We start from the raw sequence: 20935 nt of genomic DNA, 5'->3' as shown, positions 1-20935 counted from the left end.
ATAATGCAAATGTTCATGATATAACATTTAATGAACTTTATCTTACGTTCATGTTTATTATATCCGCCAAAATATGAAGGTAAACAATTGTTTTACTTGTACTGACAATAATTTATGCATCCTGTACTTTTTAAAAGCATTAAAAACAAAAATGTAATTGAACATTCAGGCACATAACAGGAGAGAATACTATTCCCCAATGTTTGGGTGTGGTTGTAATAGTTTGTGAACACGCAAATTCAAATATTTAAACCACTTCGGTTTCATCCATGAAATAATTGAACTATACACAAAAATATACACAGGTAGAGAAATGAATGAGAATTATTTTGGTTCTTCATCAAGAAGAGCAGATCTTTATCCCAATACTCTTCAGCTCTTCAATGATGTCCCCGCTCTGGTGCATCTGTAGGAAGATGTCACAACCTCCAACAAACTCCCCGTTGAAGTAGATCTGCGGGATCGTCGGCCACTCGGAAAACTCCTTGATTCCTGCTCTAAGTGAATCATCATCTAGAACGTTGTGAGAGTTGTATTCTACGCCATGCATGCGTAGTATCTGCACTACTGCGTTGCTAAACCCACACATTGGTTTGTCCGGGATGCCCTTCATGAATACAACCACTTTATTGTTTTTCACTAGTGACTGGATGTGCTCCTTGCTGCCAGTATCAATGCCAGTGGTTAGATTTCTTTTTAAATTTAGTAAAAAGTTTGGGAGTTTTGTGACTTCGTTTTTATTCTGATATAACTGAGTTGTGTTTTTTGAGTAGTAGTTTTGCTGAAAGGTGCTGGCAAGACGGGTATTTTTTCTTAGATGGTATTTACAAATGTTCAGAGTACGAAACACTCTGTTGCAAGACATCATTTTTATGTTTAATGCAAACGCGGTAAAATAAATTTGTTCTAAAACGGATATCTATAAAATAGAAAATATAACAGATGAGGTTAAATTTAGTTTTTAAAGATGCAATACCGTATAACAGAAATGAATAAAAGTTAATGATACCGTATTTACTGCCTGTTTAGTAAAACAATTCTTTAATTTTTCAGTTTTACTTTCAACATTCAAGTTATTATTACAGATTAGGGACTTTCCCTTTAGAAATTCCAAAACAGTGTTTCCAGCTACAAAATATGCTTTTCTAAAAAACAACTAAAGTGAGCGTAATTTGGTTAAAATACTTGTACAACTCACTGCATAATGATAATCTTTAAAATTTAAATTTTAACTTGTTAAAAGTTTACTTAAATGACATTAAAACTACATATTAAGCAAATGTTTCTGTATAGATCTTTCTGTGATGCAGCAGCAACGAATTTTCGAGAACTGTTCTGTCAGCGTGTTTTAAAACGAGTTTAATATTTCAACTTGTGTGACGGTGTTTTTCTATATTAAAAAAAAGAAAACTAAATTTAAAGTTCATTTTTATCGTTAATTAATTATAATTCCAGCGAAAGAAGTATCAACACAGTGGAATTAGACATGGTAAGCATGTTACGATTTCTTCCATTCACAAATAAAAAAAATAAAGTGATTTGTTGTTGCTACTCTGTGTAGTAATATAAATTAAATAACGGTTAATGCCTTCTTGTTCAGGCTGATGAGTTGAAGAAAAAGGGAAATGCAGCTGTGCAAAGTAAAAATTACAAAGAAGCAATTGGCCATTACACAGAGGTTTTATACATATTACATAATTGTTTAGTTGATAAAAAAACATTTTTATGTTTTTAAAATGGCTATATTATATAAATAATAAAAAAATGGTGGAGTCATGCATATTAAAATGTGTGCCAAGAAAGAACCCACCCAATTAATATACAGTAATCCCTGACCCCCTGGTGTATTTTTTAAGTTTACTTATTTTTCTATTTCACGTCAGCGTTGTACACATCTGAAGGTTAATATATTCATTAAAATCTCTCACCCCTGGTATAATTGCTTGTATTTGCCAAATGTTTTAACTTTTCTATACGTCCAGGCCATCAAGATTGACCCCAAGAACCATGTCTTGTTTAGTAATAGATCAGCAGCTTACTCCAGTGATGAGCAATACAGTGAAGCTTTGCAAGATGCTGAAAAAGTTATTGAAATCCGACCAGACTGGGGAAAGGTATAAAGGATGCTTATGCTCTGTTTGGTGGCCAGATTGGTAAAATAGCTTCATTTTGTATCAAAATCCGTGATTTTTTTGTAAGATTTGAAATAAAATTTCTTTTGGAAAGAGAAATTTCTTTTAAATAAAAAAAAGTTGAAATTGGCTTTAAAAAGATGTACATTGAACAATTTAAACTTTACAGTCTGGCATGACCGTTCAAAAAAAAAAAGAAACTCATAACAGATGTTTTTCATTGACAGGGTTATTCAAGGAAGGGGTCAGCTCTTGCCTTCTTGAAAAGATACGAGGAAGCAAAGATGGCTTATGAAGAAGGTTTGAAATATGATTCACAGAACGAGCAATTGAAGAAGGGAGTGGAACAATGTGAGAAGGAGCTCACAGGTGATATATCCTTAAATTATACTAATGACGTTGTTAAAACTACGGTTTTCTATTAATAACAAATCTGCGAGTTTTATGGGTGCAGACTTCAGACACATGTGGACATGTTAAAAAACTTCTATTTTCTATTAATAACCAATATACAAGTTTTATGATTACTGACACATGAACCAATTTTTGCTTATATCTCAGACTGCAAAATCCCCTGGCATGTCACACCATACGGCCTTAGGAATATGAAATATAAGAATTATTAATTCATTGAGATCCCTTTGAAAATCAGTAAAATTTATAATCCTAAAAAATATTCCAATAAAAAATTCGAAAAAAAATATGCTGGAAGAAAATTCTACTGATTTTACCACACATGATGCTTAATATCCAATATACAAGTTTATGATTACTGACACATGTAGCAATTTTTGCTTATATCTCAGATTCCAAAATCCTCTGGCATGTCACACCATATGGCCTTAGTAATTAATTCATTGAGTTCCCTTTGAAAATCACCAAAATTTTAAATCCAAAAAAATGTGCCGAAGAAAAATGCCAGAAGAAAATTCTACTGATTTTTTTCCATACATGATGCTTAGCAAAATAGCAGAGCAAATTTAAATAAGCATGACATGTTACACCAACAGGCCCTGCTGGAAGTCAGCCTCTCCCAAATCCATTTTCCAATCTCCAAGCAATTAGGAATAAACTACAGAATGATCCAAGAACAAAAGACTTTTTCAACGACCCAACTTATGAGGATATGCTCAAAGAACTAAATAACAACCCACAATCACTGGCCACGTATGTTAAAAAACCAATATGTTTCTTTTACATTAAATATATACATTATATATATTATATGGATTCTTTATATTTTTTTAAAATTTAGTTTTCCACCTGAAAACAATTTGGGGATTTTCACATTTATGTAAAAGGCTGTACCCATTGTAGTAATAGTAAGTTTTTAAAGAAGTGTCACTTTTCTATAAATTCAATTGAAATGGCAAGTTCCCATTACCTGTTGATTTATTATTCATTACTTTCAACACAGGAGAATTGGAGACCCACGAATTCAAAGCACCTTAAGTGTTCTGCTTGGGTTTGACTTAACCATGGCTAATGGAGATGCACCAATGGATGTAGATCCAATGCCTAAGCCTGCAGAAGCTAAGCCAGCCACCCCGCCCCCTGAAGAATCAAAACCAGCAAATGTGGATGAGGTAAATTGAACCAATTTCAATTATGCCTAAATTTAATACATACGTTAAATGATGTTATATTTGTTGTGCGAAATGTTTCATTTTTTGGCTTTTAAAGCCCTGTTAAATATCAGTTGCGCTATTTTACATCAATTAATCGGCACTCTCACTTTTACAATTTTAAACCTTAAAAATTGTCAAGTATAATAGAAAGTACAATAATATGTAAAACATGTTCTGCAAATTACCTAACTTTGTTATTATATTAATAATTAACTGCCTTAAGTAAGTGTATGTTCCATCTACCATTACTTTATCAATTGTCTTTCAACTTTTATCAACAAGGCCAACAAATACTTATAGTCTAAAAGCATTTTTGTCTTTTTAATTGTAATATTCATATTTTTAATTGTAATCTTAAAGGTTGGCGTTTCGATGACCTATACAAGTCACTTTCACTTTTTTCAGTTTTTTTCACTTTTAGGTTTACCTTTAGATTTTGGGAACTTTTAGTTTTAGAAAGTTGTAAAACAAGAATAATATTTATTTAATGCATCGCTATATTTTTAAACATTTATAAACACCTTTATTTATTTAGGTTTAAAATGTTGTATTACAAAATATATAGTAGAGTGGGGAAAGATGGGACAACTTTGGGACATAATATTCAAACATTCTGATTGTAACAGCGATCTATGAGAGTCGTGAAACACAATTTTATCATTATTTGAATTTTCTTTGTTTACTACTAAATAACATGAGAAAATAGAATAAAAAGGTGTCCCATTTTCCCCACCCTACTATACATATTACAAAACATTTTCAATATTTAAACCCGCATTGCAGGCACTTAAGGAGAAGGACCTAGGAAATGCAGCATACAAGAAGAAGGACTTCCAAACTGCATTGGAGCATTATGATAAAGCATTTACCCTTGACCCTCTTAACATAACCTTTCTCACCAACAAAGCTGCTGTTTACTTTGAAATGAATGAGTTTGAGAAATGTCGGGAGGCTTGCCACAAAGCTATTGAGATCGGACGAGAAAATCACATCGATTATAAACTTGTTGCAAAGTGAGTGTTTTAAATTATTTTTAACCCATTAGGGACAAGAATTATTTACTTTTTACCAATTATAATTAAAAAAATTTTTATAAGCATTTTTGTGAACATTTTTTTAAAATGGGTATTTGCATATAGCATTACACGTTCCCCAAAAGTTAAGTAATGTTTTTTGTTTTTAATAACAGTGTACATTATAGCCTACTGTATATATTTGTAAAATAAAACATTTTCTGTGCCTTGAATCTACATGTATAACATTACTATTAGGAACTTATGGAACAGAATCTAATCTATCTGTCCATTATTTACAGAGCTTTTACTCGCATTGGGAACTCCTATGTTAAAGAGAAAGATTACACGAGCGCTGTCCAATTTTACAACAAGGCACTCACCGAGCACCGAACCAAGGACGTCCTAGCCAAGCTCCAGCAATGCGAGAAAGCCATAGCAGAGCAGGAAAGACTTGCGTATATCAATCCAGAGTTATCACTCGAGGAAAAACAGAAAGGGAACGAGTTTTACAAAGAGGGTGAGTGGTTTCATATGGTGATGGGTCAAATGATCAAATCTGGTTCCAATTCTATATTTTTGATATTAATCTCACCCACATAGAGTGAAAAAGTAGTTTGACAAAATGCAATTTTTAATTGAAACAGGTGTTTGCAAGAGAATGGTTTATTTACAAAGATGTTAAGTGATTTCATACAGTAATGGGCCAAACCTGGCCAAAATTCTTCCTCACCTGCATAAAATAAAAAAGTAGTTTGACAAAAAATGCAAATTGAAACAGTGTTTTTACTTGACCTCTTTGTTTTCTTCCAGGTAAATTTCCTGAAGCGTTGAAACGTTATTCAGAAGCCATTAAGCGTGACCCAGAAAACGCAACATTATATTCGAACCGTGCGGCGTGTTACATGAAGTTACTTGAGTTCCAACTTGCTTTGAAAGATTGTGACGAATGCATCAAAAAAGACCCAAGTTTCAGTGAGTTATAAGTTGCTGTATTTTGTATTTTTGATATTTATTTGAAGTTCAATAGACATGTTAAAAACATGTTTAATTCTTTCATTGTTTTTAAAATTTTACATGTAATGCACCTCGTGCACACTTTTATTTTGGCACTACCTTTCTATTCCATGATTTTATTTACAAGAATGCTTTTTAATCCTTTGGTCGTGACCAAAAAGTGAATTATCATTTACTATTTGATTTTGCTGGTCACCTAATACAGTGGTTTACAAACCTTTTTTAATGCTGCTGTAAAATAACAACTATAAATATGTCACCAAGATTTTTTTTCACCTAATTTTGAGCAACAATGTTTCATTTAAATAGTTTTTAATTAAAATTTTACACAAATTTTAAATAAAAATTTTTATTTAATAAAAAACTATATATTTAAATAAAATTAATTCTTATTATTTCTTCCCAGTCAAAGGCCACATTCGCAAGGGAGGAGCACTTGAAGCCATGAAAGAATTCTCCCGTGCACTGGATGCTTACCAGAAGGCAATGGACATTGATCCCAACAATGCTGAAGCATCAGATGGCTGCAGGCGTTGCTTACACGTGAGAAACTAATTCATTTTCAGTCTGCTACCATTGTGGGCAGAAGTGTTTTGGGCAAGTCGCTTAACGACAATTGGTTTAACTCAATGGGTACTCATGGGTTATCAAAATTGTCACCCATACCTAAAACACTCGGAAAAAATCCACAATATAATCACCTAAAACCTTACATACGTTGTAACTTGTAAGTCGGTAAATTTTGTTATTTATGTAGGCCGAATATTTAGGTTACTAAAAAAGGTTTAAAACCACTTTTTTAAAAATATTTATTTCAACAAAAATAAATTTTACTTTTTTTCACAGAGCGACTACCAGAACCGCAACGATCCTAAAGAAGTTCAGAAGCGAGTTCAAAATGATCCGGAAGTTGGAAGAATAATGAGCGATCCTGCCATGAAGATGATACTGGAGCAAATTCAAAGGGATCCAAAGGCTTTGCAAGAGTCAGTTTTTTAAATGGATCAAAAATTAATATTAATGTAGTTTATAATATATAGTAGGAAATTGTAATATTATAGGTTGGGGTAAGATGGTTCATGATTTTATTCTTTTTTATCATTCCCGTAAACAAAAAATATTTAATAAGTTTTGTATCTGCCTTACCCCAACATACTATGTAAAGTTTTTTTTGTATACAGTTGGGTGGGGGAAGACCTTTAGCACATAATATCCAAATATTCTGATTGTGTTTTAAACAAGTAACAACGGTCAATGAGAGTCGTGAGGATACGGTTTTATAATTCCTAAAATGTTTTTGTTTACTAGCAAATGGGACAAAAAATAAGAATAAAAAGATGTCCCATCTTCCCTCACCCTACTATAAATTATTTTTTATTTGTTTATAGTAACTAATAATAACACAATTTTGTTTTCAGGCATTTAAAAAATCCACAAGTCGCGAAAAATATTCAGAAACTGCTTGATGTTGGAATTTTGTCCATTCGTTGATAGAAACCAAACGATGTACAGACTTAACATAAACTGATAAACTATCTGTTGTGAACAACCCAATCGCCAAGGAAAAAATGTAATTTAAAGTGATTCGTTCAAGCCGTTTCATTCAACTTCATATCTCGGCTTTATAGAGCCGTAAAAAAGCCGCGCGAATTCGCCCGGTGTTAACATATGTGTAACAATAAAATTCTGCTGCATTCATAAAACGCTGGTAATCTGATTCCGAAATGTCGCACCCTACGATGATTCAGGGAAAGAATTTGCTGCCTACGAGTCGAACGACATTCCATGTACGCTGTTAAACTTCAAAGACCACAAAGGCATTCTATTCCAAGAGCGTAAAGTTTTATTTCCTGGTTATAGAACGTATGGCAATCGTCCACGGGCGATCTCATTTTGGCAGCTTTATCCGCCTTTAAGCAAATACCGCTTTGTTGTTGAAGCAACGAAGCAAATATTGTTAAACCAACTCGTATTATCGACTGACCAGTACTTTATAATGGGATTCTCCTAAAAGTAATTATGTAAGCGTAAAAGTATTTTTTAATAGTTTTATACAGCTGGTATAACGTAGTTACAGCGATATAGCAGAGTTTAGTTACGTTTTCGGTCAAAAATGGTATCAACAACCGTAAAACGCCGAATGCCGGCGGTGCAGCAAGCGTAACGCCACGAACCGTAAGATTGTAAAATAGACGAGACGAGGGGTTAGACTCGTTAGATCGTACACATGAATGCGTCGCAGTTCAGTGTTGTTATATGCTTGTGGTTGTAACGGCCAAGGCGGGGTGTTTTGTAGCTAGAATTGAGATGTAGTATTAAGTTTGTATTGCGATTGCAACGGTGTGTACCACTTTAAATGGACAATACACTGCAGTATCTCATATTAAACACAGAGCCCCAGGCAGAGAAAACTATTTTATCAAGATTGCATTAAAAGCAATTCAAAACGCCGGATCGTCTGATTTCAATATGCAGTTTTTATTCGAGTGAAAATCGTAATAAACTTAAATAATACCTGGGTATACAAATAAATAAAGACTAGATAGGCAAGGATATTTTAAACTTTAAATATATATTGCTTTACCAGAATAGAAAGTGCATGTTAAGCCTATACATTATAGACCAGCATTAAATGATACCCCTCAGGCAAATAGTACACGAAAACGATAATGATTTAGCTTGACAGGTATAGGTCACGAACTGCGACGGTATATACCGCTATTATTAATGGTTTTATTTCGAGCTCGTAACTGTTGTGGTACGCGACTGCATACCATAATCCAAGCAAGATTACTTCATCTCTATTATTACTTGCAACTTACAGGCAACTAGCCCCGCATCTGTTCTTGATTAGATTAGTTATCACACAAGTGCTAATTCTGCAGTAGCGTAGTTTTGTTTGCTGAAACTAAAGTCATGTCGTTCTTTGGCCGCCTAAAGAAATGTCAATGCATAGGAGCACCGGAAGAACCAAAACCAGGTAACACTTTGCGTATTGCGATCAACTTTAAAATAACATATTCGGTGAAACTTTATTAAATAGGAAAAAGTTTAAAAATTGTTGTGTAAAATTGGAAATAGGTATATTACTGTGGGGCAACACGGGACACCTGTAGCATATTATCCAAATATCCTGATCGTGTTTTAAACAATAAACAACAATCTATAGAAGGGTGCTGTTTCATAAATGAGCAAATGTACTTTGTTTACTACCAAATAGAATGCGAATATACAATAGGAAGGTGTCCCATCTTCTCCCACCCCATACAATATATTTCCGCATATTTTGAAATTGATTTATATTAAACACCGCGGGGACTATTTGCCATTTGTTATTGGATTGTTTACGGGCGAAACTATTTTATTGCTTTAAGTCTAAACGTTATATTGTACGTCCATACAATTAAAAGATTCGTTATATAACCCTGTTAAAGTAAGCAGGTGTGAAAACTTTTAGACGTTTTTCTTTTCAACTTAAGCAACCTAAAAAAAAATTCTTCTTTTTGAGGTAAAACGTTCCGATTATGATAACTATTGTTGCAACACACGCATTTTCTTATATGGCATCTCTCAATTCGAGCGTTGTCCCGCAAAAATCTAACGAATATGTATCCCAATACATTGATTTAATACGATCATAAACTGTTTTATGAGAATCAGTTTGGTTAAAATGTGAGCAGTAAAATATCATCAAACATGATCATAAAATAACACAATTGGGATGCAATTTCATACAGAAGCATATAAGCTATAAAGAAATGGGCGTTCTGCATAAATTGCGCTATTGTGTGTGTTTGTTGCCTCTCAAAATTCAATTTGTATATTTCAATACTCTATTGTTTGGTCTCATTATTGCTAAATGCTAAAGCATCCGAACGTTGACGAAATATTTAATTCTGTCATGCTTTCTTTAGAAAGTCTTGCGTAATACGCAAGGCCTGTTTTTTCACATGACTTGCGTCACAGACCTCTTTCATGAAAGCTCTACTGCCATTGCTTGTGGCTACACTTCATTCATTTGAGACTTCCATTCATGACTATAATAACAACTTTCTCGTTGAAAAACAAATTGCGTCAAACATCTGAGTGAACGGATTTTATATTATACAGACACACAGTACAATACCAGTTGTAAATGCTGGATCAAGTTACCTATTTTGACCAAAGCGTCTGTAGACCACATAATAGGAGAATTTATTCGCTTTACTTTATATGTGTTTTGTACGAGTCAGAAGTAGAATAGGACCAAAAGCTTGTAGTTAAATGGTAAACTATATAAAAGCACCATGCAACAACAACAACAACAACAACAGCAGCAAGTAAACACTAACAAACGTAGAAGAAAACGAAAATCATGTTTAAGTTGTTTTTGTTGCTTTTCCTCTGGTAGCATAGCAGCGAACGGTTAGTTCATATAAAAACACTTAAGTTCTAACTGAATTTCAAATACTTGTATGTGTATGTAATGTATATTAGAGTGGGGAAAGATAGGTCATTTTTAGCACATAATATCCGAATATCCTAATCGCGTTTTAGCCAATTAACAACGGTCTATATGGGAGTCATGAGGATACGGTTTTATAATTTTTTGAATTTTCTTTGTTTACTACCAAATGGGACCAGAAAATAATATGATAAGGAGTCTTATATCCCCCACCCTACTATATTATATGGGGCGTTTTTTTCATCATTACGTCTTGATATTTACCAAACTATGCCAACTATTCGCACGTACGGTTACTTATTAGCCTTGCTGCGTTATTTTAACTGTGCTACGTGCTTTTAGTCGAAGGCCTGCAGCTGAAAACGGTGGACTGCGACTGGATGTCATCAGAAAATGCCTCCGACCACCACACCACCGAATACTCTGCGAAATATCTGATTTTACGCCGTGCCCAGACCTTCACGATGAAAATGAAATTCCAGAGAAAATTCCACAAAACAGCAGATCGGGTAGTACTGGAACTCAGCTTAGGTATATTGACTGTGTTCGTTAATTTGTAGATTTTGACATCAAACAAAATAATGTAGTACTGTGGGGTAAGATGGGTTACCGTTAACAACACATTATCGCATATTTCCTACTGTTTTAACCAATTAACCACATTCTTTTAGAATCGTAAGGAAATTCTGAAAATATCTTTGTTTAATACAAAATAGGTCAATAATAGAGAATGAAAGTATGAACCATTTTACCTATTATACAATAAACTACTATACAATAAAAAGGTTAATAAACCAAAGTTGTGTAAATTTAACAGAGAATTACAATGTGATATGTAAATGCAGGTACGGGTTCACAGTTGATGAACGAAACTAAAGTTCGCTGTCCACTGGTTGCTACACTTGACCCAACAAAGTGGGGAATGGTTATAACTCACGAAGAAGATGAAACGTTCTTGGTTACGTTTACAGTGAACATTCCACCTAAAGCGTTGGTCGGCAAGTGAGTAGCTAAATTTTATTTTTACTTATTTACCTAAGAGGCCCTTGTGTTTTTTTACTGAATAACTGTTATTGTTGGGCACGTACATAGGTCCCAAAAATCGTTCGTGTTTATATATGTGGCCCTATGTGTTCTCATCAATCTTTTTATTACACTTGACGCCCATTAGTTCCTATAATCGTCATATAGTAGGGTGGGAGAAGATGGAACACGTTTTCATTCTATTTTTGTCTCATTTGGTGTCAAACAAAAAACACTCAAAGAGTTAGAAAACCTTGTTCTCACAACTTCCAAAGAGTGCTGTTAATTGTTTAAAACACGATCAGGATATTTGGATATAATGTACTAAAGGTGTCCCATCTTCCCCCACAGTACTATATGTTGTTCTTACTAAGCGTTTTTTTTTTCTATTTCACCAGATACAAGTCAGTGGTTGAATTCACCAGCCAACTAGAAAGTGGGGAATCGGTTACAACACGTGACAATGAACCGGAGTTGGCAATTCTTTTCAATCCTTGGTCGAAATGTTAGTTAATCAATACATTTGTTTTTTTACTTACAGCCAAGCGAATCAATTAGTTTTACTTGTTTCGTGTTCATTGCTTGGTACGTTTGGAGTTCAATTTCCTTTATTTTTCTGTTTTAGTGGACTCAGTGTACATGGAAAACGAGGCTGAACGTGAAGAATATTGTTTGAATGATCTTGGGATAGTATACAGAGGTTCAAAGGTTCGAATCAGTGGAAAAAAGTGGAATTTTGGCCAGGTGATGTCACTTGCTTAGAAACTTCATTATATTTTTATGTAGTCGGGTGGGGAAATATGGGACACATTCAAAGAATTATAAAACCGTATCTCCACGACTCCCATAGACCGTTGTTAATTGTTTAAACACGATCAGGTTATTTGAACACTATGTGCTGAAAGTGACCCGTCTTCCCCCATCCTACTATACGAGTGTAGCCTATCGCATAACATAAGTAATGTATTTCACAGTATTTTCATAACTGGTGGCCGCTAAAAAGTTTCTAAACTAAATTGCCGATTTAGAGGGTAATTATTTTTATTTTGTTATATGACTGAAAAATTGTACAGCCAATTAGTGACCACTGGGTTGAATTAAGTGTTTATTACACAATGCTTTTCCATAGCACAGGCGCCCAGGAGTACTGACGTTTGATTCGTTGCATAAGAAACACGAAATGTTAATATGATTATACGAGGCGCCTATATTTACTGCTAAAAAATTGTTTTAGTTTGAGGAAAATATTTTGGAATGTTCATTGCTTCTACTTGATAAAGACAAGCGAGCAAAAGAGAAACCGAACAAGTGGATTCAAAAGCGGGGCGACCCAGTTTGGATTTCTAGAGCTGTATCAGCAATGGTATGTATGGCATGTGATAAAAATAACCAGCCTATAATACGCTTCTATAACCTATGCAGCAACAGAGTAAACAAAGTTAGAAAATGATCAAATTCTGACAATATATATTACCAATTGACAGTTAAATACTAGCCGAATTTCTTGCTGCATATCATGGTCGATATCTTTTGTAGAAAACGAAGTGTTTCAGCTGAATAGTTTCTGTGCCTGTAATTCTGTTAATAGCAGTGTGGTTTTAAAAATCTTTTGGTGATAAATAAATATGCAATACGAATAAAGGTAAACGCTCAAGACGATGACGGTGTCTTGGTCGGGAATTGGTCCGGCGACTATTCGGGCGGAGTATCCCCTACCAAATGGAACGGAAGTGTGGAGATATTACAGCAGTACTACAACACGGGGAAGCCCGTATCGTATGGACAGTGTTGGGTTTTCTCTGGTCTTGTTACAACAGTACTACGGAGCTTAGGTATATACACGTTTTGAACCTATAACTCAACCGTTTGTTGGTGTAGCAATTTACTATTGCTTTCCTTGTATTTGATTTCCCCTTATTTTGTACAAAATGACACCCATGGAAAGTTACAAACAGTTGCTTATTTTGGACAAGGTTGAACAGTTTTTCTTGCTTAGGAATACCAACAAGAAGCGTCACGAACTTTGCCTCAGCACACGACACAGAGGGCAGTATGACGATTGATAATTACGTTGACGAGAGCGGAGAAGAAATTAATCTCGGTGGAGACAGTGTCTGGTAAAGTAAATTAAAGCACAAATAAAGATATAGTAGGGTGAGGGGAGATGGAACACCCTTTTGTTCTAATTTCCCGTCCCATTTGGTAGTAAACAAAGAAAATGCAAATAATTATACAACAATATTCTCACGACTTCCATAGAGCGTTAGTAATTGTTTAAAAAACGATCAGGATATTTGGATATTATGAGCTAAAGGTGTACCATCTTCCCCCACCCTACTATATATAACGCCGTGGGGTAAGATAGGATACCAATGGTACTTAAATTCCTTATTTTCCGATCTTGTTTTAAACAATTAACAACGCTCTTTTAGAGTCGCATGTCTACGGTTGGGCTAAGAAAAAATAATAAAAACTTGTCCCACCTTACTGTAGCTTTTTGTGTGCTTACTATATTTATAAGGACATGGTCGTACACGAAATCTGTAACATAGGATACATTGGTCTTGGTGTCTGAAATATTTTTATTCATCTTTCGCTCCTTTTTTTTTTATTTTACTATGGGGTATGCACATGTCAACATAATGGCTAGCAGTGTATACAAACGTAATTATGTGAGATTAGAATGTCGTTTATCATTAAGTCTGTGTTGATACAGGACCAAGCCCAGATTCAACTTGTCACCTGAACTATATTTACTACAGTCCATAGTGTTTTTTAAAAGTTTTGTAAAACAAGCATTAGCTTTACATTTCGTAGTACGGGAATATACTTTATGCAGAAAACACAACTAAATATAGTAGGTTGGGGTAAGATGGTCCGTTTTTTCATATTCTTTTTCGTCTCATTTAGTACTGAAAACAAAACTACAGAATTATATTACTATATCCTTTCACCATACACTTAAAATGAGTGTTTTATTAGTTAAAAATACGGTTAGAAAGTATTGGATATTATGTGCTATCGCTATCCATCTTACCCCCACAGTACTACACATTTCTTATAACTGTCAATCAGTTTGTTATTAGCAATCTATTTTAATTTACAGGAACTTTCATGTTTGGAACGAATGTTGGATGAAACGAGGCGATCTTCCAACTGGTTACGACGGTTGGCAAGCAGTGGATGCAACTCCACAAGAAATAAGTCTTGGACTTTATCAAACTGGACCGGCCCCTCTCACTGCTATTAAAAACGGTAACAATATTTTACGCTAATAAAATCAATAAGGTGTTGTTGCCAGGCATATCGTAATTCTAAATCAGCTCCTTTGTTATTGCTTAATGCTAATAATCCTTCTTTTAGCCAGGAAGGTCTTCAAAGATTTTAATTGCAAGCGCATAGTAAAATTTTTCCTTGTGGTTAACACAAATGTCGAAATGTGGTTAAGAGTTTGCGTTGTTATAAATTCATATTAAAACCAGTAGCTGCACCTATCTTTTGTCTAATGACAACATACTTTTATATACTGATATTTCAGCTCAAAAATCGTACACTACTTATGTTGTATTTACCAATATATATTTTGTAACAGGGGAAGTATACTTGGGTTTTGAAACAGCTTTTGTGTTCGCTGAGGTAAATTCAGATCGCACAAATTGGATAGTAAAGCAAGATGAAGGAGGAGAATATGTAATTGAAAGTGAGTATCTGTGTGACTATTAATCTAATGTGAAACTTTTCAAATAAATGTCTTTGTGCCAGAGATTCTATATGTTGTCACAAATTAATTGATAATGTTTTTAAATAATATTTCTATACAGCCCTTGGATCGAGGTTTCCAAAATCTGTTGGTAAATACATCAGCACAAAGTCTGTGGGTACCGACGATAGACTGGATGTAACGAACTTGTACAAATACACTGAAGATAGTGCCGAAGAAAGAGAGGCTTTTAAAAAAGCGTATGCATTCGGAACTTTACCAGAATACCAGGCTGGATTCCTCTCGGTAGAAGAAGAAGGAAAAGGGGTTAGCATTGGTGGGTCATGAGTCTGTTATGGTGTTATATTCTATCTTTATTGGTAAAGTTTGACGGTGATGCTCGCCATGAAACCTGTGGTTAAATATTGCTGCGTTAATGCAGTTATAGTGGTTTTGATGCCATTTGCGGACTACTCGTTCACTTTTCGTATTTTTACAAGTATTTTCTATTGTATTGTTGTTGTAGGCTAGTTGTTCAATGGGTCATTGTTTGAATATAAGATTGAATTTCAAACACGACAGGGTTGTGTTATCTTGTACCTACTACAACTTGACACCAAAGATTACAAACCGTCTCTGTACATATAAAACAAAGAACAAAAAAAAACAATTTTTTATATTTATTTCTTTCCATACGACCACAAAGACCAATTTAATTAAAACAGCAAAGAGAAAGAAATTATCAATAGAATACGTAGTTAAAATTAAGGTACTTTAATTTGCTCTAGATTTCTCTACTGCACCTAACATACGAAATGGGGATGGTTTTGCTATCGTGATCACAGCACAGAACGATTCTGCTGAAAAAGTGACAGTCGATATTTCTGCTGTTCTGCACTCAACATTATACACTGGTGAAAAGAGAAGGTTCATCAAAAGACAGCGATTTTCTGCTATTCCTGTTGATACAAATTCAAGTAGGTCCAAAAGTCCGTGTGAGGTGTTTAAATAACTCTGCACTGACTTTTAAAAAACTAAAATTTAATTTTGCACAATGTGTATGGCATAGCTATAGGTTCTACACTGCATGCCATAGCAATAAAGTGTAGTGTGAACACTAATTACCAATTTCTTTGTTTTAAAGTTTTGGCATATGTGATTTAAAACTGCAAATTTTAAAGTTTTTTAAATTTAGTGTTGCGCAAATAGCTCCAAATGATCCAAGTTTGTCCTAACTCTAAAAGTTGGAGAATTCATGCTATAGTAAAATTAATTAAAAAAGTTTTGCTATGGGTGAAATCCAAAACACAAGCCACACTAAGGTCAAATTACATTAAAAAATAAAATAATCAACAAAACCAAATTTCAGCTGTCTCCCGTGACTTCAATGTAATGTTTAGTGACTACAACGGCAAACTTGTCGATCTCAATTCTTTACGACTCTCAGCTGTTGTCAAAGTGAAAGAGACTGGCAAGATGTTTGCTGATAGCTATGAGTTTCGACTTGACAACAAGGAAGCAATAGATATACAGGTCTCGTAGTCAATGGTGTATTAGTTATAGCCTTGATATAACCAATTTACTTTATTAATACACCTATTAAATATTTTATATAGAATAAGGAGCAACATTTAAAAATTTGTTAAATTGATTGTTTGGTGAAGGGCCCAAAAGGGTCTAAAAGAGGGCAACTACAGTGTTAAAGGGAACTGAATTCAAACTTTATAATCGGTGTACACCCCTGTTTTTCCTTTTTTTTAGATTTGTCCCCTACTAAGCAGAGTTTTAAATTTTTTTTTCTTTAAAAAACTTATAGTTTTTGAACTATCACCACTTATATTTGCACCAGTGATGTCCCAGGTGCTTTTCAGGTCCAATAGCATACATCACCATTTGATACCAAGAAGGTTTATCAAACTGTGTATTACAATACAGGTAGAAAACACGCTACAAATCAATAAAGAATATCAGGTTTTAGTGAACTTCTCGAATCCACTGCCAACAAGACTCACAAACGTTGTTGTTACTTTAGAAGGGCCTGGACTGAGCGAACCTCTTACACGGAAACTAAAGTATATTCTTCATGGTTTAAAATTTTCATTGTTTTATTGTTGTAGAAATTCTATACAATTATTTTTTTTTTACTTTTCTCACTGAAAGATCCAAATATAAGACCAATACTGTGCTCAATAAATTGTTCCGTTAGCAAGTGTTGATTAACTTGGTTATTTAAACACATTTGTTTACTTCTAATTTGAGACAACAGGCTATTCATCTGATCGTTTTTGGTTAATTTTTTTTTTATTTAGGCTCACTATTTTGGTCAGTGCCAGTGCTTCAGTAGCAACTTGCCTATTATGCAAACACATTGTACCGAAACATCATTGTACCGAAGCAGCCAATTAATACAGTGAATCCACCTATAAAAAGTGTATTATATAACTGATACAATGATTTTTTGCAGTCGTAATGTTGTAGCTGGAGGTACAGCTCAATTCTCTTTTCCCATTCAACCAAAAAAAGTCGGAAAAAAATCAATTCTGGTTGACGTTGATGCAAAACAAGTAAAGGATTTGAAAAACTTCATTGACGTAGAAGTTGTAAGTTCTTGAAGCAGGAGCAGGCACCAAAGGCCGCATTTTTATCAAGCAAGACCTGTACCACTTTACAGACACTGATCTGCCAAAACAAACGACAACGCTAGACTGTTGGATTATAACGTTGTAATTTTTTGAAGCGGTATTTATTTACGACTTTTGCATAACGTAATGCATTTTATATTCAAATGCTACTTATATTTTTAACATTGTTCATTTAAATTTTGTTCACATTACTAATAGTTTCATGTTTATTCAATCGCCAGTAATTTGTAAATAAAATAAAAAGAACTTTGCATTTCGAATTTATTTATTTAACAAATTTTAAATTCACAACAAACAAAATCTGTTGGAAGAAGGACATCAATACAGGAATCAAATCACGGTTGCATGAAATATGACAATTAATGCATAGGCATACAACATATACTAAATCCATAACCTTAATCACAGAAAAAGTGTTACACACCAAGTGAAGAAAAAAACTTGAATAAAAAGTGCACGAAATATAAACCTTCTTGAACTTATTGTGTGAACTAAAAAAAGTGGTAAAAGTTTAGAAAAGTTAAGAGCACATTTTACAGATAATAAGAAATATACAGCGGATATTGAAGAATATATTGACATAATTAGTCACTAAGTCACAGCAGTACTTATAGATTCTTTACTGTGATGTTCCAGCTATAGCCAAGCCACTTGGTCCAGGTGTATTCTCATCATTTTCCGCCATCAAATCAAACCCAAGCAAAGCACTTAGTGTTTTTTGCATCTCAGGCTTTTGAACATACCTGTCAAATTAACACGATTGTTAAAATGGTCTTATCCTAAAGATACAGGGTTTAAATGAATGTAAACTTTTTATCCTCCTATTGTGGGGCAATAAAAGTCGTTAAAACATGTACATTCTTTTTTACTAACCTTGTCCCGCTCGTACCTAGTTACCACATATATAACTTTGTGGCAATTGTAGGTGATTATTTTTTAGAATTTGAATACTTTTTAATGTATAGCTAAGAACTATACAACCCATAAGATTGCTATCATTGTAAGTCCTAAGATAGTTAAATTTGATTGTTTCCCTAGTAGTCAAAAACGAGTTGTCAAAATGGTCAACTAAAATGCAAAACAACAAAAATAATTGCTCACAATGTGTATTTGTAGTCACTTTTATATGAAAAGAACATTGCTACACTTTTTAAAAATCATTCATTTATTAAAATATTTAAAAAATCTTACTCTGTAAGTTTTCTTGGATTCTCACTCAAGTCCTTGAGCATTTCTTCATACCATGAGTGCTTAAAATAATCTTTGGTGTCCTTGTGGGCTTTCAACTCCGAGACAATTTCTTTGAGTTCCGAAAAGGGATTTGGTAGAATATCTGTCCAAGATAAAATAAAAACAAGAAACTATAATAAACAAATCTAAATTTTCTGATGGATTTTAAACTTCAAAAACTTTTTAAAAAACTGTCAGAAAATTAATTGTTCGTCTTTTTTATGACATAAGAAATGTTGTAAAATGTTACGTCACTGTAAAAAATAGTATTTTCAAATAAGTTAACGATACGAGCACAGCTTTACTAATATTTGTCATGGTTGCAAGCAGGATACAGACATTGAGTAATCTGTTTAAGTATTTCTGCTTTTAATTTCATTTTTTATCTAGAAAAATTTTCTTAAAAAAAATAATGTAAAGTTTTGTTGGCATTTGCACAGAAAGTTCAAGAAACTCTAGGTTGGACATTTACAAATTAAGCTTTTATTTATCAGGAAATAGCAGATTTACTTACTAGCTAACTTTGCACTGCATTCTTTGCTTGCCGTTTTCAAGTCTTCATTCATCGAGTCCTGTTTCAACCCCTCATCATACGCTTCCATTGCTTCTGCATAATTCTCAAGTCCCTCAAGTGCAATGCCTTTTCTGTAGTAACCCTGCAGTCAAAATCACAGTTTTATAAGATTATCTATTACACAACGGTAGTATGTAGTACACAATGTAATTAGGTGTTAAATTTAGGGATAAGTAAATATTACAACCAACTTTAAATGGTATTGGAATAATTTCACAAGAGTGTATACCACAGTCTAAGTATCACTATCTCCCTTACATTTATTAAATTAGGTGCCTATGTGTGTTATAGTGTTGTTTTCTATTTGTAGTTCCATACACAGTGTTAATTTCCGGTAGCATACTGCTTAGTCTATTGCCACTCTATGTTGATTGTTTAATTGTGTAGGTGGATTTGAGACTGCTCAGACTAGTACAATAGTTAGATCTAACACAAAACAATAAAGTCCTAGAGTTAATTTTCTTTGATACAAATCTTTACCACCCACGCATGTAACTTAATGGGTAATTATTTTGGGGTGTTTTTTTTGTGATACACAAATATAAGATTAGACAAAAATGTGCCAAAAATCGAACACCAACCATTCCCCATTCTGGCTTTAATTTGATCACTTCAATTGCATCATCCTTGGCTTTAGTATATTCCTTATTATCCGTATAAGCATGGGATCTACCTTCATATAGAAGATGGGACTTTGCTTTTGAAGTATCTTGCTCAATTCCCTATAATATATAGGAAATAAATTATAAAGCATAAAGGTAACAAATTAAATATAGGCCTAGCCTACATGTAGGCTATAATATATCATATTCCAAAATGTTGGCATATTAGTTTAAATTATAATTACGATATACAAATTAGGTTTCATATTTTACCAATATTAATCTTAAAGCAAATATAAGATTACCTTAGAATAAAAATCAATTGCCTCTTGTAACTTTCCATCTTCTAAAGCTTGGTTCCCGTTTGACAATAAACCTTGCACTGTCGCCTAGACAAAAACGGATTCAGTTTAATATATGCCTTGAATTTAGATTTTAATTAGGCAATTATATCACTAATGCTTGCCATAATTGATTTTGAATTGAATATTCTCCAGCGAATGTAGAAGGCCTAGAGATCCGATGAAATCAATTATAAGATGGGCTAAGAAAAACCAGGCAATATTTCTGACAACGTATAACAGCAGTCTGCAATCAAAAAACATTAAGTAATTTGAACTAATATTGCTAATGTATTAAATGAGCTTTTTGAACTGACTTATAACTTTTGAATTACCAAAGCCATACAACGGCGTTTCCACGGCACTGCCTGTTATCAAAGCGGGGTAGTTCCGCTTCGCCTCTGTTGTATGTAGATGAACGGTGTTGTGTCGCTACCTACCGAAAGCCGAGTTTGTATATTTGTCCCATCAGAAGCGCCGTCTGCCTCAGAATGTGATTGTAGGGGCTGGGATGGGCGACACTCGTCAGACGAGGCTTAGTTTTAATTTTCTTTGACGGACCCCTCATTTAATGATGTAGTAGGGTCGG

At 33.8% G+C, this 20935-nt stretch overlaps 4 protein-coding genes across 6 annotated transcripts; 2 read left to right on the top strand and 2 right to left on the bottom strand.

The window, feature by feature from the left end:
- Positions 1-19: 19 nt before the first annotated feature.
- On the bottom strand, positions 20-940 carry LOC100182247 (glutaredoxin-related protein 5, mitochondrial-like). The gene is given in 2 exon segments (XM_009860022.3): positions 20-357; positions 359-940. Coding segments are annotated over 2 exon segments (543 nt in total). The 5' UTR covers positions 869-940; the 3' UTR covers positions 20-324.
- A 388-nt stretch (positions 941-1328) lies between these two features.
- LOC100181490 (stress-induced-phosphoprotein 1) lies at positions 1329-7493 on the top strand. The gene is made up of 12 exons (XM_002128839.4): positions 1329-1489; positions 1601-1678; positions 1983-2114; positions 2360-2501; positions 3143-3299; positions 3550-3718; positions 4544-4773; positions 5076-5293; positions 5587-5748; positions 6197-6333; positions 6637-6776; positions 7209-7493. Exons 1-12 carry the CDS (start codon positions 1487-1489, stop codon positions 7279-7281), a joined length of 1641 nt encoding a protein of 546 aa, XP_002128875.1. The 5' UTR covers positions 1329-1486; the 3' UTR covers positions 7282-7493.
- Positions 7494-8612: 1119 nt separating this feature from the next.
- Positions 8613-17850, top strand: LOC100186234 (protein-glutamine gamma-glutamyltransferase K). 2 transcript variants are annotated; one of them, XM_002128398.4, is made up of 15 exons: positions 8613-8770; positions 10577-10765; positions 11080-11236; positions 11656-11762; positions 11883-12001; positions 12492-12620; positions 12900-13089; positions 13254-13374; positions 14364-14512; positions 14850-14957; positions 15079-15294; positions 15746-15934; positions 16327-16490; positions 16893-17029; positions 17422-17850. In XM_002128398.4, the coding sequence occupies exons 1-15, from the start codon at positions 8707-8709 to the stop codon at positions 17567-17569; spliced, it is 2187 nt and encodes a 728-aa protein (XP_002128434.1). In that variant the 5' UTR covers positions 8613-8706; the 3' UTR covers positions 17570-17850. The 2 variants fall into 2 exon arrangements, with proteins under 2 accessions (XP_002128434.1, XP_018667124.1); XM_018811579.2 differs by lacking the exon at positions 8613-8770 and adding an exon at positions 9979-10194.
- Positions 17847-20756, bottom strand: LOC100183858 (stress-induced-phosphoprotein 1-like). 2 transcript variants are annotated; one of them, XM_026834405.1, is made up of 6 exons: positions 20682-20756; positions 20311-20394; positions 19985-20125; positions 19344-19485; positions 18791-18932; positions 17847-18342 (listed from the first exon to the last, which is right to left on the bottom strand). In XM_026834405.1, the coding sequence occupies exons 1-6, from the start codon at positions 20688-20690 to the stop codon at positions 18219-18221; spliced, it is 642 nt and encodes a 213-aa protein (XP_026690206.1). In that variant the 5' UTR covers positions 20691-20756; the 3' UTR covers positions 17847-18218. The 2 variants fall into 2 exon arrangements, with proteins under 2 accessions (XP_026690206.1, XP_002128295.2); XM_002128259.5 differs by lacking the exon at positions 20682-20756 and adding an exon at positions 20472-20593.
- Positions 20757-20935: the final 179 nt, after the last annotated feature.

This window comes from Ciona intestinalis, chromosome 4 (genome assembly GCF_000224145.3).
Source record: "Ciona intestinalis chromosome 4, KH, whole genome shotgun sequence".
Taxonomy (NCBI): Eukaryota; Metazoa; Chordata; class Ascidiacea; order Phlebobranchia; family Cionidae; genus Ciona; species Ciona intestinalis.
Note: the sequence above shows the minus strand (reverse complement) of the source record. Positions and strands in the feature narration are given on the sequence as shown.